The 17,500-nt window shown below is 48.0% G+C and overlaps 3 protein-coding genes across 10 annotated transcripts in view; 2 read left to right on the top strand and 1 right to left on the bottom strand.

The window, feature by feature from the left end:
* The window catches only part of LOC117736571 (E3 ubiquitin/ISG15 ligase TRIM25-like), an 11,072-nt gene extending 10,031 nt beyond the window's left edge, over nucleotides 1–1,041 (top strand). For all 7 annotated transcript variants that reach the window (XM_034542047.1, XM_034542040.1, XM_034542031.1 and 4 more), the window contains one exon: nucleotides 1–1,041. This exon is cut by the window's left edge and continues 992 nt beyond it. The gene's annotated coding sequence lies outside the window, so the exon portion shown is untranslated.
* A 439-nt stretch (nucleotides 1,042–1,480) lies between these two features.
* Nucleotides 1,481–15,270, top strand: man2b1 (mannosidase, alpha, class 2B, member 1). Its single transcript, XM_034539895.1, has 23 exons — nucleotides 1,481–1,619; nucleotides 1,920–2,022; nucleotides 2,729–2,902; nucleotides 2,988–3,181; nucleotides 3,858–3,990; nucleotides 4,100–4,245; nucleotides 4,472–4,671; nucleotides 4,753–4,873; nucleotides 6,626–6,704; nucleotides 6,791–6,900; nucleotides 6,984–7,091; nucleotides 8,593–8,709; nucleotides 9,467–9,649; nucleotides 10,206–10,303; nucleotides 10,386–10,506; nucleotides 10,985–11,103; nucleotides 12,075–12,176; nucleotides 12,324–12,411; nucleotides 12,692–12,772; nucleotides 12,860–13,084; nucleotides 13,175–13,324; nucleotides 13,569–13,671; nucleotides 14,959–15,270. The coding sequence occupies exons 1-23, from the start codon at nucleotides 1,512–1,514 to the stop codon at nucleotides 15,060–15,062; spliced, it is 2,967 nt and encodes a 988-aa protein (XP_034395786.1). The 5' UTR covers nucleotides 1,481–1,511; the 3' UTR covers nucleotides 15,063–15,270.
* A 999-nt stretch (nucleotides 15,271–16,269) lies between these two features.
* Nucleotides 16,270–17,500, bottom strand: part of trmt1 (tRNA methyltransferase 1) — a 15,368-nt gene continuing 14,137 nt past the window's right edge. For both annotated transcript variants that reach the window (XM_034529849.1, XM_034529848.1), the window contains exons 14-16: nucleotides 17,305–17,424; nucleotides 17,094–17,193; nucleotides 16,270–16,510 (exon numbers count right to left, since the gene is read on the bottom strand). In XM_034529849.1, the coding sequence (XP_034385740.1) occupies nucleotides 16,439–16,510; nucleotides 17,094–17,193; nucleotides 17,305–17,424 (292 nt within the window). In that variant the 3' untranslated portion in view covers nucleotides 16,270–16,438. The remainder of the gene's footprint in view (nucleotides 16,511–17,093; nucleotides 17,194–17,304; nucleotides 17,425–17,500) is intronic.

Raw genomic sequence — 17,500 nt, 5'->3', positions numbered from 1 at the left:
GTATTCAGCCCTAGTTTTTTTTTAAAAGTTTTTTTTGCAGAAAAAAAAACATTCATAGAAATATATATAATTTTGTATTTATTAATATTGAATGCTTCACGTGTTTCCTGTTTAAAGTTTAAACCAAGCGGAGGTCAAGAGGTGCTGTCGGGTTCGTCGAGGTCAATTAGTGTGAAATGTTGACTTTCCTTTTTAAAGAAAGCAGATGCAACGCGTCGGCCAATGAGCTTTTAGAGGCGTTTCCCTGTGAGCTAGGCTAGCTCCACCCCCCTCTCCCCTTTTCAGTCTTTGTGCTAAGCTAACCAGCTGCTTCATCTTTACTGTAAATTCCCAAAATGTGGAATTATTCCTTTAAACGGTTGTCGTTCTCAATTTCAGATTTCTGTACTTTTTAATTCTTTTTTTTATCATATCTGTGTCGGTGTGTTTACTAATTATCAAAAACATGGTATATGAGGACACAGTTTAAATTGGGCACATCGTTATTTCTCCGTTATATGATAAAGCTGCGTCGATCACAATCTGGATTTTATTTGTTGACCAAATTAAACACGTTAATAATAATAATATTATTATGACATCATATCTAATCAGGTCAAGTCTTATTATGACATCACATCCATTCAGAAAGAGGATTTTCCTTCAACTGTCGGATGTGAAAACGTGTGAAACGTGTTTTTCTTCGTCTTTCCATCTGAACGGACGCCATAATGTAGCCACGGGTTTCGTTTTGATTATGGGATGGCGTGGGTCCAGACGTTTAAGGCCTTTTGAACCGAGGGACAACAACCACACGGGTGCATTTAATCTAATTAGTAACTTTAGGGTTCGAGGGATCATTTATTGTCACTATGCAACACAACCAAACTCAGTTGTAGCCCGATAGATAGATAGATGGATATATTATTTAATTTGTTGCCATGAAGTGCTTTATTCCACAGGCTGTAACATGAACTTTCTCTTGTGGTATTTTCTCCATCTGTTGACTTGACATAAAGAATGTCGTAATCGTCTCGGCTCGTAATAAACCGATCCAAAGGGGGTCTGAGTCTTCTTTATACATCGTCATAAAATATATCATTTTATTCATATATTATTTAAATATATTTTTGTGTAGAACTGTTAAGGTTTGCAAAAAGATCCCCTTGTCACTTATGACTTACTATTTCATAATTATGACTTATCTCATAACACTTACTATCATAATAATAATTTACTATCATTAATAACTTATCTCATAATTCTGAGTTAGCATCTCAATGACTTGCTATCTTATAATTATGAGCTAATAAGTCATAATTGTGTGAGAGTTTGTCATTGTAATGACTTTATGATCTTTACTTTTATATATCACATTGTTTGAATGTTCTTCAACCTTCAACCTTGTTTTCCGGGTTTCGCCTTTGAGTCTCTACCGAGGGAACCAATAACCCTCGGACAAGTCGCGTCATCACGTGACCTCAGTGAACATAAACAGATGTCATGTGACTCGCGGACTCATTTCCTCCAACATGGCGGCCGTGTCTCTGCCGCTGGCGGCTCTGCTGCCGCTCCTCTGCGGGGTTTTAGGCTTCCCTCTCGGGCAGGAAACCGGACCGACCGCCGCCTGCGGCTACCGGGTGAGATGCGTTCAGGTGTCCGTGGCTTTGTGCGTTCGTTTCGGTTGTTTCACGACAGTTTAGCCAGAAAGAGTTTTTGCTTATTCTCTTTCTTTTGGTCAATTTGTGTGATAACTTTCTATTATATTTATGCTATAAACTGAAAGAATATAAATGTGTTCTTTTCTTTCTTAATATGTATTTGTTTTACTGTGTGCCTTCCCTTAAAAGAGTAGTAGTAGTGCATTGCTTTGTAGAAGTGTCCTTTAGTGTGTGTGTGTGTGTGCGTGTGTGCGTGCGCGTGCGTGCGTGCGCGTGCAGTCCTGTCATGCCACCAAGCCCAACCTGCTGAACGTCCACCTGGTCCCTCACACGCATGACGACGTCGGCTGGCTCAAGACTGTGGACCAGTACTACTATGGAGGTCAGTGTGACACACACACACACACACACACACACACACACACTTCATAGTAATAAGTTACACAAAGTTATAAAACTAGTGAAAATGTCACGTTTATAGTGGACCTTTTTATAGTTTTAGTTGTTTTCGTCACATCACATGTTTTTCATAGAGTCACATGGTGTGCGTGTGTGTGTGTGTGCGCGCGTGTGTGTGTGTGCGTGTGTGTGTGTGTGTGCGTTCTATTATGACTCATTGTAAACCCAACGTTTAAAATGTTAAACTAAAATGGTTTCTCTCAAAAGTGTTCCTTTCCATGAGAGCATCCGTACGCTGGTTTTTCTTTTACTTCAACCCAGGAAGTAAAAGTTTAATTTTTAGTAAATATATATATTTTAGTTTTTGCACTGCTTCAGGCTCACGAAGAAGAAATGGAAATGATTTCAGCGCCTGTTTTTGAGGAAATATAATCCGCCTGGAAAAGGCTTATTGCGTCATCGTGAACAGGAAGTAGATTGGTGTGACTTCCTGTAATAAAAGGTTGCCTTTGATACTTCAATTTGGTTTTTGTCTAAGTTTTACTAGATTATATTTTAATAAACCAGGTCCACATCCTTGTTCCACTGCAGAGCTTTTATGCTTTAGTTTGTTTGTCCTCGGAGCTTCTTGAAGTCGTGGTTCCTGCTTCACAAAACGTCCCTTTTTTTTTCTTTCTGGACCCTCTCAGACCGCAACGACATCCAGCATGCGGGGGTGCAGTACATCCTGGACTCCGTGGTGGATCAGCTGCTGAAGAACCCCGACAGGAGGTTCATCTACGTGGAGACGGCGTTCTTCTACCGCTGGTGGAAGCGGCAGAGCGCCGACGTGCGGCGGACGGTCAGGCGGCTGGTGGATGAAGGTGCGAGACCCGACGCGCTGTGCGTTCACATCCCCGCACGCGGCTTCAGAACCAGAATCTAACCACGACGGTCCCGTTCCTGCAGGCCGTCTGGAGTTTGTGAACGGGGGCTGGTGCATGAGTGACGAGGCCACCACCCACTACAGCGCCGTCATCGACCAGATGACCATGGGCCTGAGGTTCCTCAACGACACGTTCGGGCCTTGTGGGCGCCCCCGCGTCGCCTGGCACATCGACCCCTTTGGCCACGCCCGCGAACACGCCTCCATGTTCGCCCAGGTAGCTTTTTTTTTAGGAAGTTCACGACCAGGAGGCAACTTCCTGTTCTGAAGAGTGAAGCCTATACTTCATGTGTTAAAGCTGCATTCTCTCTCCTGACCACCAGGGGGTGACTCCTCTGGTTGTATAGAAGTCTATGCTTCATGTGTTAAAGCTGCATTATCTCTCCTGACCACCAGGAGGCGACTCCTCTGGTTGTATAGAAGTCTATGCTTCATGTGTTAAAGCTGCATTCTCTCTCCCCACCACCAGGGGGCGACTCCTCTGGTTGTATAGAAGTCCATGCTTCATGTGTTAAAGCTGCATTCTCTCTCCTGACCACCAGGGGGTGACTCTTCTGGTTGTATAGAAGCCTATACTTCATGTGTTAAAGCTGCATTCTCTCTCCCCACCACCAGGGGGCGACTCCTCTGGTTGTCTAGAAGTCTATGCTTCATGTGTTAAAGCTGCATTCTCTCTCCTGACCACCAGGGGGTGACTCCTCTGGTTGTATAGAAGTCTATGCTTCTTGTGTTAAAGCTGCATTCTCTCTCCTGACCACCAGGGGGCGACTCCTCTGGTTGTATAGAAGTCTATGCTTCATGTCTTAAAGCTGCATTCTCTCTCCTGACCACCAGGGGGCGACTCCTCTGGTTGTATAGAAGTCTATACAAGTTTCCTGTGTGTTTTTTCTCAGATGGGGTACGACGGCTTCTTCTTTGGCCGTCTGGACTACCAGGACCGGTCTCGCAGGAGGATCGCGCGGGAGCAGGAGCTCCTGTGGAGGGCCTCCGACAGCCTCACCCCCCCCATGGCGGACCTCTTCACCGGTAGACAGAACTACCAACACGTGCCGCTTCACTTTAATTGGACAGACGTGAACTCATGCTCACCGCCTGGTGTCTTTTGTGTGTCGTCCCCCCCCCCCCCCCCCTACAGGGATCCTCCCCAACGGGTACAACCCTCCTGAGGGCTTCTGCTGGGACCAGTCCTGTGACGATCCACCAATCAGAGACGACCCCGACCTGGAGGACTACAATGTGGACGATGTGGTGAAGCGCTTCCTCGCCATCGCCAACACTCAGGTAAGAGAGACGCACACACACACACACACACACACACACACACACACACACACACACACACACACACACACACACACACACACACAGGTGAATGTGTGAAAGATATAATGACTTACGTGTGTGTGTGACTTCCTGTCCCGTCTCGAGGGACTAAACACGACTTCAATGTACAGAGATCCATCAACATGACCCGTTTGTAACCATTAAGCCCCGCCCCCCCCCTCAGGCGAAGGTGTACAAGACCAACCACATCATCATGACCATGGGCTCAGACTTCCAGTACGAGAACGCCAACCTGTGGTACAAGAACCTGGACAAGCTGATCCGCTACGTCAACGGCCGGCAGGCCAACGGCAGCCGGGTCCACGCGCTCTACTCCACCCCTTCCTGTTACCTGCAGGAGCTGCACAGAGCCAACCTCACCTGGTAGGTAGGGGGGTGGGCGGGGCTTTAAAACGAGGGGCCACTTTAATTATTTTTATTTTTATTTTTATTTTTTCAACGCAGGGCTTTGAAGACGGACGATTTCTTTCCTTACGCGGACGACGCCCACGATTTGTGGACCGGATACTTCACCAGCCGCCCGGCGCTGAAGCGCTACGAGAGGATCAGCAACGGCAACCTGCAGGTGGGTCTCAGGGGTCCACAGTGGTCCGATCACAGGGGTCCACAGGGGTCCGATCACAGGGGTCTACTGTCAGGGGTCCAATCACAGGGGTCTACTGGCAGGGGTCCGATCACAGGGGTCTACTGTCAGGGGTCCGATCACAGGGGTCTACTGTCAGGGGTCTACTGTCAGGGGTCTACTGTCAAGGGTTTACTGTCAGGGGTCCGATCACAGGGGTCTACTGTCAGGGGTCCAATCACAGGGGTCTACTGTCAGGGGTCCGATCACAGGGGTCTACTGTCAAGGGTTTACTGTCAGGGGTCCAATCACAGGGGTCTACTGTCAGGGGTCCAATCACAGGGGTCTACTGGCAGGGGTCCGATCACAGGGGTCTACTGTCAGGGGTCCGATCACAGGGGTCTACTGTCAGGGGTCCGATCACAGGGGTCTACTGTCAGGGGTCCAATCACAGGGGTCTACTGTCAGGGGTCCGATCACAGGGGTCCGATCACAGGGGTCTACTGTCAGGGGTCCAATCACAGGGGTCTACTGTCAGGGGTCCGATCACAGGGGTCCGATCACAGGGGTCTACTGTCAGGGGTCCAATCACAGGGGTCTACTGGCAGGGGTCCGATCACAGGGGTCTACTGGCAGGGGTCCGATCACAGGGGTCTACTGTCAGGGGTCCAATCACAGGGGTCTACTGTCAGGGGTCCAATCACAGGGGTCTACTGGCAGGGGTCCGATCACAGGGGTCTACTGGCAGGGGTCCGATCACAGGGGTCTACTGTCAGGGGTCCAATCACAGGGGTCTACTGGCAGGGGTCCGATCACAGGGGTCTACTGTCAGGGGTCCGATCACAGGGGTCTACTGTCAGGGGTCCGATCACAGGGGTCTACTGTCAGGGGTCCGATCACAGGGGTCTACTGTCAGGGGTCCGATCACAGGGGTCCGATCACAGGGGTCTACTGTCAGGGGTCCGATCACAGGGGTCTACTGTCAGGGGTCCGATCACAGGGGTCTACTGTCAGGGGTCCAATCACAGGGGTCTACTGGCAGGGGTCCGATCACAGGGGTCTACTGTCAGGGGTCCGATCACAGGGGTCCAATCACAGGGGTCTACTGTCAGGGGTCCAATCACAGGGGTCTACTGTCAGGGGTCCGATCACAGGGGTCCGATCACAGGGGTCTACTGTCAGGGGTCCGATCACAGGGGTCTACTGTCAGGGGTCCGATCACAGGGGTCTACTGTCAGGGGTCCGATCACAGGGGTCCAATCACAGGGGTCTACTGTCAGGGGTCCGATCACAGGGGTCCGATCACAGGGGTCCAATCACAGGGGTCTACTGTCAGGGGTCCGATCACAGGGGTCCAATCACAGGGGTCTACTGTCAGGGGTCCAATCACAGGGGTCTACTGGCAGGGGTCCGATCACAGGGGTCTACTGTCAGGGGTCCGATCACAGGGGTCCAATCACAGGGGTCTACTGTCAGGGGTCCGATCACAGGGGTCCAATCACAGGGGTCTACTGTCAGGGGTCCGATCACAGGGGTCTACTGTCAGGGGTCCGATCACAGGGGTCTACTGTCAGGGGTCCGATCACAGGGGTCCGATCACAGGGGTCTACTGTCAGGGGTCCAACACGTCCCCATATATATATTCATTCATGGTATGTCATAAACGGATTATATGACACGCCTTCTCATTAATTTGCAGCATTATTTTCTCGTTGGCATTAATCTTAATGTACATTTTATCTTGTTTATTTCCAGACGTGTAACCAGCTGGAGGTTCTCGGAGGTCCGATCTCCAGAAACGGACCTTTTGGAAAAGGGGACAGCCAAACCATGAGTGAGATCTATTCTATTATTATTATTATTATTATTGTTGCTACTTGAAGATATTAATAAAATGGCCGCCGTACGTCGTTCTTCCAGAGAAGGCGATGGCCGTGGCTCAGCACCACGACGCCGTGTCGGGCACGGAGAAGCAGCACGTCGCCGACGACTACGCCCGGAGGCTGGCCGGCGGCTGGCTGCGCTGTCAGGTGGCTCCAGGTGCACGTTCACAGGGCCAGGTGTTCTGACGGGGTCCCTCTGGGTTCTGACCCCCCCTCTTGTGCCCCCTCAGGTTCTAGTCAGCAACAGCCTGGCGGCGCTGAGCGGCTCGACCGCCGAGCGGATCTACTGCGACAAGCTGAACGTCAGCGTGTGTCCGCTCACCGAGTCCAGCAGCAAGGTGACGCACGCACACGCAAAGGGGAGGAGTCACGAAACAAAGGGGAGGAGTCACGGGGCAGACGGCGACGAATGAGTCACGAAACAAAGGGGAGGAGTCACGGGGCAGACCCAACAAAGGGGAGGAGTCACGGGGCGGACAGCGACAAATGAGTCACGAAACAAAGGGGAGGAGTCACGGGGCAGACAGCGACGAATGAGTCACGAAACAAAGGGGAGGAGTCACGGGGCAGACAGCGACGAATGAGTCACGAAACAAAGGGGAGGAGTCACGGGGCAGACCCAACAAAGGGGAGGAGTCACGGGGCGGACAGCGACAAATGAGTCACGAAACAAAGGGGAGGAGTCACGGGGCAGACAGCGACGAATGAGTCATGAAACAAAGGGGAGGAGTCACGGGGCAGACCCAACAATAAGTCAAGAAACAAAGGGGAGGAGTCACGAAACAAAGGGGTGGATTCACGAGGCAGACTCAACAATGAGTCAAGAAACAAAAGGGAGGAGTCACGGGGCAGACTCAGCAAATGAGTTACGAAACAAAGGGGAGGAGTCACGGGGCAAACCCAACAAAGGGGAGGAGTCATGGGGCAGACCCAGCAAATGAGTTACGAAACAAAGGGGAGGAGTCGCAGGGCAGACCCAGCAAACTCGAGCACGCTTCATTAACACGTTCATAAGGAATGTGAACACCTGCAGACGTAAACCGTCCTGCTGCTGGTCCTGGACCATGATGGATCAGGTCTCTGTGGAGACGGGGGGGCTCAGCAGTCACCAGACATCAGACAGCCAGGTGCATGCTGGGTAGTGGAGTAACCTCGGGTCCTAGCTGGATCCGTAGCGTCTCGCTGTTAATGCGGACGACCTCTGACCTCCATCTCACTGCGAGACTAAACCCAGGGAGCAAAAGACCCAGTTGGTCCACACGCACATGCGCACACACATGCACGTTAATACACACACACACACACGTTAATACACACACACACACACGTTAATACACACACACACACACACGTTCATACACAAGTTCATAAACACATGCGCATTAATACACACACACACAAGTTCATAAACAAATGCGCATTAATACACACACACACACACACACACACGTTCATACACACACACATGCGCATTAATACACACACACACACACACACAGATTGAGTGTCTCTCTCTCTCTTTCCCTCTCTCTGTCTGTCTCTCTCTCTCTCTCTCTTTCCCTCTCTTTGTGTCTCTCGCTCTCTCTTTCCCTCTCTGTGTGTCTCTCTCTCTCTCTCTCTCTCTCTCTCTCTCTCTCTCTCTCTCTCTCTCTCTCTCTCTCTCTCTCTCTCTCTCTCTCTCTCTCTCTCTCTCTCTCTCTCTCTCTCTCTCTCTCTCTCTCTCTCTCTCTCTCTCTCTCTCTCTCTCTCTCTCTCTCTCTCTCTCTCTCTCTCTCTCTCTCTCTCTCTCTCTCTCTCTCTCTCTCTCTCTCTCTCTCTCTCTCTCTCTCTCTCTCTCAGTTCTCAGTCAATGTGTACAACCCTCTCGCTCGCCCCGTCTCTTGGCCGGTCAGACTGCCGGTGAACGGAACGTCGTACAAAGTGTCGGATGCTGAAGGCCGATCTGTGGACTGTCAGGTGTGTGTGTGTGTGTGTGTGTGTGTATGACACAGGTTGTGTGTGTGTGTATGACACATGATGAAGATACTAATTAGCTTCCAATCTACAAAGACTCTTTCATCTGTTAATGAGTCTGAGTGGATGAACTTTGAGCTTTTTATAGCATTTAATTGCCTTTTTTATCCCTATTTTTGGAAAAAGGCTATGGAAGCCCGGAGGAGCCAGTGAGGGGAAAATAAATATTCTGGTGACGCATTTTCTAAATCTGAGCCAAATAGTTTTCTCTCCTGTTTTGCTGATTTATAAAAAAAAAAAAAAAAAAAAAAAAGGTTAAAAACCATCAAATCTTGGTTTTCTGAGTGGTAATAAACCACATTAATTAAACCAGGTTGTAAATAGGACTTAAAGCATTCGTGTGCACTTTAAACACAAAGTACACATATTGTGTTAACTTTATTTTATTTCCACCTCCATGAAAAACTAATAAAATTAAAGAACTTTTAAAAGATTATCATAAAACTCTTTAGTTCAGACTTCGGAATCACCAGAATTTATATTTTCTCCCATTTAAAAAAAATTCTTTCCGTAAAAATATATATATATATATATATATATATATATATTTTTTTTTTTTTTTTAAATATGGAAACACTGGATAATAATTACTTTCAGGTCTATTTTTTTCCAGTTAGAAATCATCTGGTTTGCTGTATGTGAACGTTAATAAAATGTCAAAAGGCGTCAGGGTAACGTTTCCCCTGCGTTTGGTCTGCAGGTGGTTCCGTTGTCGGCGGCGACGCGCGCGGTGAGGAGGAACCGCGGCTTCGCCGTCAACGAGCTGGTGTTCCAGGCGCGGGCTCCTCCGCTGGGCTTCACCACCTACTCCGTGTCCCTGCTTCGGGACGGGCCTCCGGCCGCCTCCACGCGGCGCCGCACGCCCACCGCCATCCAGAACAAGGTCAGACCGCCATGCATCATGGGAAAATAGGGTGCGTCGTGTTTTTACAGGCAGGAAAGCCTTCGAGACCCTCGATCTACGATTGTGTTTTTATTATCTATTTGTAAATTAATTTCACTTTTTTACAGAATGGAGCTTGTATGGATTCATTTATTGCGTTGATGAATTTCCTTTTTATTTTTTATTTAGTGCAGAATAAAAGTTTAATGCCATAAATCATGAAAAGAAAAAAAAAACTCTTGAATTTATTTTATTTGACAAATTTGAAGAAATGTTTTATAGAATAAATTGCATTCCAAGTGAACACAATATCGAGGCTCCAAGTTATGATATTATTGTTATTATACGCAGTTTAATGTTTTTCTTTTACAGAACCTGTTTAAAGTAATAAGACAAAATTTGAGCGTTTTGACATGCATGATGCGTTCAAGGACCGTCGGAAAGTTAAAAATCCAACGATTGTGTCTGTTTTTACGTCCTATAAAGATTTTTTTTTTTCTACGCACATTAGTGTCCTCTCCTGAAAACAGTGTGTTTGTGCGTCCTCGTGCTCCAGTTCCTACGAGTGACCTTTGACCCCGACACCGGCCTCCTGAGCGGCCTCAGCAACCTGGAGACCAAACAGACCATCAAGCTGACGCAGAACTTCTACTGGCGAGTGTTCCTCTTTCTCCGGATGCATTTAGAAACACGTGTGTGTGTTTTTAAATGTTATATTTAATTTTATTGGTTGCAGGTACAACGCCAGCGACGGCAACAACTCTAAGAGTGACCAGCCTTCGGGCGCCTACATCTTCAGGCCCAACTCCTCCACGCCGTTCGTCATCAGCCGGACGGCCAAGACGGAGACCGTTCAGGTCCAGATTGACTATTTACTTTAATTCATTATTTTTAAACCCACAAGAAAAAACATTTTTATAATTTTGCCTCACGCTGCTTGACAAAAATATCCACGAAAAAAGAAAAAAAACGGCTATATAAATATGATATATTAATATTATTATAGTTCAATCTCTGAAACATCATCGGACCTCAATCTTTTTTCATCCTTTTGATCCTTCAAATGCCAGTTTAATATAACATTTTCATTATTTTTTTTAGTTGACTAAATACATTTTTTTCAGTCTGGTTTATATCAATAATTATCTCATTCTGGTACAAGCCTGATATAATATAATATAATAGGATGCTATGGCTTCAATGGGTTTCCTTCAGCGTCTGTTTCTCAGTTTATTATAGAAAGTGAGGTTTTAATTCTTATAAAGAAACTCAAAATGTGCCATATGCCTAAATGATGATGACACTGACTTCATGACGCACCCGTCTCCCCTCCAGACCTCCGTGCTGCAGGAGGTGAGGCAGTGGTTCTCTCCCTGGGTCTCTCAGGTGGTCCGTCTCCACGGCGACAGCAGAGCTCTGGAGCTGGAGTGGACCGTCGGACCGCTGCCCATCGAGTGAGTGGCACATGTGCAGCACAGCGAGCCCGGATTGAGCCTCGCAGGCTAATGTTATATCCTCCAGCGGCCAGTAGATCATGTGATCGGTAGAACGTGTGATCGGTAGAACGTGGGGTCGGTAGAACGTGCGATCGGTAGATCGTGGGGTCGGTAGATCGTGGGGTCGGTAGATCGTGGGGTCGGTAGATCGTGGGGTCGGTAGATCGTGGGGTCGGTAGATCGTGGGGTCGGTAGATCGTGGGGTCGGTAGATCGTGGGGTCGGTAGATCGTGGGGTCGGTAGATCGTGGGGTCGGTAGATCGTGCGGTCGGTAGATCGTGCGGGCGGTAGATCGTGGGGTCGGTAGATCGTGGGGTCGGTAGATCGTGGGGTCGGTAGATCGTGGGGTCGGTAGATCGTGGGGTCGGTAGATCGTGCGGTCGGTAGATCGTGCGGGCGGTAGATCGTGGGGTCGGTAGATCGTGGGGTCGGTAGATCGTGGGGTCGGTAGATCGTGGGGTCGGTAGAACGTGCGGTCGGTAGATCGTGCGGTCGGTAGATCGTGGGGTCGGTAGATCGTGCGGGCGGTAGATCGTGCGGTCGGTAGATCGTGCGGTCGGTAGATCGTGCGGTCGGTAGAACGTGCGGTCGGTAGATCGTGGGGTCGGTAGATCGTGCGGTCGGTAGATCGTGCGGTCGGTAGAACGTGCGGTCGGTAGATCGTGCGGTCGGTAGATCGTGGGGTCGGTAGAACGTGCGGTCGGTAGATCGTGCGGTCGGTAGATCGTGCGGTCGGTAGAACGTGCGGTCGGTAGATCGTGCGGTCGGTAGAACGTGGGGTCGGTAGATCGTGCGGTCGGTAGAACGTGGGGTCGGTAGATCGTGCGGAGCTTCACTTCAGTTACATGATGACGCGTTCAGGCTCTGCTCAGTGAAGATGAGAACTGGCTGAAGGTAAATGATAACGTTGTCTCCCCCCGTCTCCATAGTGACGACCTTGGGAAGGAGGTCATCACTCGTCTGGACTCCAGCATCCAAACCGCTGAATATTTCTACACCGACTCCAACGGCCGAGAAATCCTCCAGAGGAAGTAAAGCTTCTTTTAAGATGTGTAATAAACGTTACGGCTAAGCTTCTTTTAAGACGTGTAATAAACGTGTAATAGATGAAACTCGTGGTGATTTTTAAAGAGTCAGTGAGACTAAAAATAATAAAGTTTTTTGTTTTTGTCCTGAAGGAAAGATTTCCGTCCCACGTGGATCCTCCGGCAGTCGGAGCCGGTCGCTGGAAACTATTATCCCATCAACTCCAGAGCGTTCATCAAGGTGTTCATCCACTGGGAGGACTGGGAACCACTTTGTTACACTAGAGAAGCAGACAATAGCCTTTGTTCTCCTTTTGATACTTTTCTACTGGAATCAGAAACCACTTGTAAAAATATATATATTATTATATTTTAAACACTTTTCACAGATGGAGCTATAATTAAGGAACTATTAGAAATAATACGTATTGAACACAGGGGACTTTTCTTCTCACTGACCCCTTTGGGCTTCCGTAGTATTTATTTAAATATGTTTTACTTCCCGTCCTCACTGGTTTCAGGATGAAGTGGACCAGCTCACGGTGGTGACGGACCGCTCTCAGGGAGGAAGCAGCATCCAGAACGGCTCTCTGGAGATCATGGTGAGACACACACACACAGACACACACACACACACACAGACACACACACACACACACACACACGTATCTCCCCTCCTCCCCCCTCAGCTCCACCGCCGGCTGCTCTACGACGACGTCCGCGGCGTGGCCGAGCCCCTCAACGAGACCTCGGCCCTCTTCCCGGAGGGGCTGGTGGTCCGAGGTCGCCTCCTGCTCTCTCTGGACCGCCCCCCCACCGCGGCCGACGCACACCGCCCCCTGGCGCAGCAGGCGGTACTGCAGCCGACGCTGACGTTCACAGACGGAGAGCCGCGGCCGAACACTCGGCTGGAGGTGAGCGAAGAGGGGGAGGGGGCGTGGTCTAATTATTCAATATGAGGGGTGAGATTGGACTCGAGCGGTCGGTGGTCTCCCTGTCTTCAGTTCTCCGGGCTGCAGGCTGCGCTGCCCCCTGCTGTCCACCTGCTCACACTGACGCAGTGGGACGAGGACTCGGTGCTGCTGAGGCTGGAGCACCAGTTCCAGAGCCGGGAGAGCAAAGAGAACTCCCGGCCCGTCACCGTCAACCTGCAGGTCAGAGGCCCCCACCGAGATGAACATATTAGATTATATATTACTTTATGTGTTTTAATCTTGTTGTGCTGCACACTGTTGTATCGTGTTTGCTATTACATTTGTTATAATCTGCCCAGGAGACCACACTGTTACATTTTATTAAATAAATAACAGATTTTATTTTATTTACCTACCTGATTTTTATTTATTAGTATTAATAAAATAAAGCGGTAAAGTACGTTTTATTGTCTTGTTTGTGTAGAAGCTGTTTTCCACTCTGGAGATTCTGGGCGCGTCCGAACTGAACCTGTCGGCCAATCAGTGGAAAGACGAGATGAAACGTTTTCATTGGACGCCACAGACGGGTATGTGACATTTAAAAGTTGGAATAAAAATTCTTTTTTTTTTTTTTTAAATCACATCCTAGATATTACATTCAAAGCCCGCACACTTTTTAGCGGTCCAATCAAATGAGAAGGATGTGGTGACGGAGAGACCTGTCAATCACAGCAAGCCCCGCCCTAAAGCGTCCCCTGTTTGACTCTAAATGATAATAATAATTTACTAAATAAACATCACGCTGTATTGAAGAAGACTTGAAACTAGAGATTGAGACCAAAAACTAATGTTTACAATGTTTACTGAGGGAATAAATCAAGAGAAGTAGTCATTTATATAGACTTCTATACAACCAGAGGAGTCGCCCCCTGGTGGTCAGGAGAGAGAATGCAGCTTTAACACATGAAGCATAGACTTCTATACAACCAGAGGAGTCGTCCCCTGGTGGTCAGGAGAGAGAATGCAGCTTTAACACATGAAGCATAGACTTCTATACAACCAGAGGAGTCGCCCCCTGGTGGTCAGGAGAGAGAATGCAGCTTTAACACATGAAGCATAGACTTCTATACAACCAGAGGAGTCGCCCCCTGGTGGTCAGGAGAGAGAATGCAGCTTTAACACATGAAGCATAGACTTCTATACAACCAGAGGAGTCGCCCCCTGGTGGTCAGGAGAGAGAATGCAGCTTTAACACATGAAGCATAGACTTCTATACAACCAGAGGAGTCGCCCCCTGGTGGTCAGGAGAGAGAATGCAGCTTTAACACATGAAGCATAGACTTCTATACAACCAGAGGAGTCGCCCCCTGGTGGTCAGGAGAGAGAATGCAGCTTTAACACATGAAGCATAGACTTCTATACAACCAGAGGAGTCGCCCCCTGGTGGTCAGGAGAGAGAATGCAGCTTTAACACATGAAGCATAGACTTCTATACAACCAGAGGAGTCGCCCCCTGGTGGTCAGGAGAGAGAATGCAGCTTTAACACATGAAGCATAGACTTCTATACAACCAGAGGAGTCGCCCCCTGGTGGTCAGGAGAGAGAATGCAGCTTTAACACATGATACGAGGTGGTAATCACTTCTCATTTCAGACATTCTTCCTGCAGGGACCAAATGAAGCCGGCGGTGAAACTTAATGAGTCATGAGCTCGTTGTTGTGGTTCAGTTTTAATGGGACGCTGTGGGGTGTTTCAGTGGCTCAGCAAGACTCTTTGAAAGGAGGGTGAATTAATTTGCTGCTACTTTTCATTGATCTGGGGACTGAAGTTAGTTTCTTTTTGGTTCCCATTCACAAGCTGCGTCTCTTTTCCAGATGAGAAGCCCCTGCTGAAGCGGTCCGGAGACCCCTCGTCGTGGGAGGTGACCTTGAGGCCGATGGAGATCCGAACCTTCCTGCTGAGGGTCGACCTCAGATAGCCGATCGCTGCTTCAATCGATCCTCGTTCCGATTGGACACTTTTTACAATCAGAAAAATGAAGAATCACGTTTGTGCTGAAGCTGCCTTTCAAAACTTGAAATCACACAAATCCTTAAAGACATTTTACTGCCAACGATGACTGACTGTGTACATATTGTTTGAATGCTGATCGTCAAGCAATTGATAATAAAAGTATATCATTCTTACTTTGTGTCGGCCTGCAATTTAATGTTCCAACAGCTCGACGCCTTTTTAATTCAAGAAAACTTCAAAAATCAGGCACATCTTGTCTCAAAAAGATGCAGAAAAGCTGGTTCACGCGTTTGTTACTTCCAGACTAGATTACTGCAACTCCTTATTATCAGGCTGCTCTAATAAGTCTCTTAAATCCCTCCAGTTGATCCAGAATGCTGCAGCTCGTGTACTAAAACTAAGAAAAGAGATCACATGACTCCCGTATTAGCTGCTCTGCACTGGCTCCCTGTAAAATCAAGAATCACATTTAAAATTCTTCTCCTCACCTACAAAGCCTTGATTGGTGATGCACCATCATATCTTAAGGAGCTTGTAGTACCATATTGCCCCACTAGAGAGCTGCTCACTAAATGCGGGGCTACTCGTGGTTCCTAGAGTCCTAAAAAGTAGGATGGGAGCCAGAGCCTTCAGTTATCAAGCTCCTCTTTTATGGAACCAGCTTCCACTTTCAGTCCTGGAGGCAGACACAGTCACCTCATTCAAGAATAGACTTAAGACTTTCCTCTTTAATAGTGCTTATAGTTAGGGCTGAATCAGGTTTGCCCTGGTCCAGCCCCTTGATATGCTGCTATAGGCTTATAGGCTGCTGGGGGATGTTTTAGGATACACTGAGCACCTCTCTCCTCTTCTCTCTCTCCTTATGGATGAATTTACATCTCTCCATTGCACCTTATTAACTCTGCTTCCTCCAGTCTTTGAGGTCGTCTGAACAGATTTTAAAGCCCTCTGAGGGAAGTTTGTGATTTTGGGCTATAAAATAAACTGAATATTTTTATATTAACAGTTTGAAGACTTTTTTTTTTTTAACTGCTGACCTTTCAAGTAAAGTTTCTGCTGTGGTACATTTAGATGCATCCTAAATATACATATATTTTGTGTCTGTTCATATCCAGCTTCTCGACCTTGAAGCTTTGACTCGATGGAGCCGTCACTGAACACGAACCCACAGATTCAGCATGGAGGACTTTATTGGACATAAAGATCCTAAAAATAAAAAAAAAGTGCTGACGTAAAACCTGAAAAAAAAATCACGTTCTGGATTTTTTTTTTTTTTTTAATTGTGTTTGTTAACCAAAGTCCAGAAATAAAATTTAAAAACACACACAAACAGTCCTGAGATCACAGTGGTTTGTCTTCGGTGGGCTCCGGGTCGTGGGAGTAGCAGCAGTCGTCTCCATGTGTGCACGTTCCCTGGAAACAAGAAGCAATTCTCATTGAGGCCGATGTTATGGAACATTTAAAGGGACAGTGTTGCATTAAGCTGCACAACAGCTGTATGCGCCGCCCCCCCCCCCCCCCCCCCCCCCAAATAAAAGGTTTACGTGTACGCCGCTTTAACTCGACGTCAGACAGCCGTCTCCAAAGCACCGGACTCCTTTGAAGTGTCATTTCTGCATCAGACACGAGAGTTGCTCGTCTGCATATCGGTTAGTTTGTGTTTTATCCTCAGAGCGCCAACTAGTGGGCGGCGGCGGTACTGTCACATCGTTCCATTAAATGCAAATAAAAGAATTTGCTCCAAGACTTTACAAAATGAAATAAAAAACCAAAGCATACACTTTCTTTCTTCTTCCTAGAATGGAAGGGAGGACTTTCTGAATAACTCACAAATCATTTAAGTTTTATCGGATAATTTCGGGTATAAAGTTACGGACAAATTGTTCTGGTTGTTTTTTTTTTGGCCCGTTGTGTAAACAGGAAGTGATGCGTTTAGGGTGCGTCCGCTCTGTGGGACACACGAGGATCCTACAGGTGCTGTTGGAGGTGAACTGACCTGTTTGAACCTTTTGCAGTGAATGTTCTTCAGGTCCAAGTTCTTCCTCTTGTTCTGGAACTTCTTACTCTTGTCCTGCAGGTCGGTGACGATACCGCCACTGGGATGGATGGGGGGGGGGGGGGGGGGGGGGGTGTTTTAGTGATAAAATAAAGTATACATATGTATTTTAATGTTGTTCTTGAGCTTGTGTTTGGTGTCTGGTAGTTACCCGGATCTGGCGCGAGCTTTGGGTCCCCAGAAGGCCTGAGGGTTCTCCTGAAACCGGGTCAGGTGGAGCTTACGGGACTGCGGGTTGGCGTCCTCCCTCACAGTGAAACAGGCTTCTGACCTGCACACACACACACACACACACACACACACACACACACACATTGACTAAGAATACTTTCTAAGTAGCATTTTGC

The sequence above is a fragment of the Cyclopterus lumpus genome, chromosome 1 (assembly GCF_009769545.1).
Source record: "Cyclopterus lumpus isolate fCycLum1 chromosome 1, fCycLum1.pri, whole genome shotgun sequence".
NCBI lineage: Eukaryota > Metazoa > Chordata > Actinopteri > Perciformes > Cyclopteridae > Cyclopterus > Cyclopterus lumpus.
Note: the sequence above shows the minus strand (reverse complement) of the source record. Positions and strands in the feature narration are given on the sequence as shown.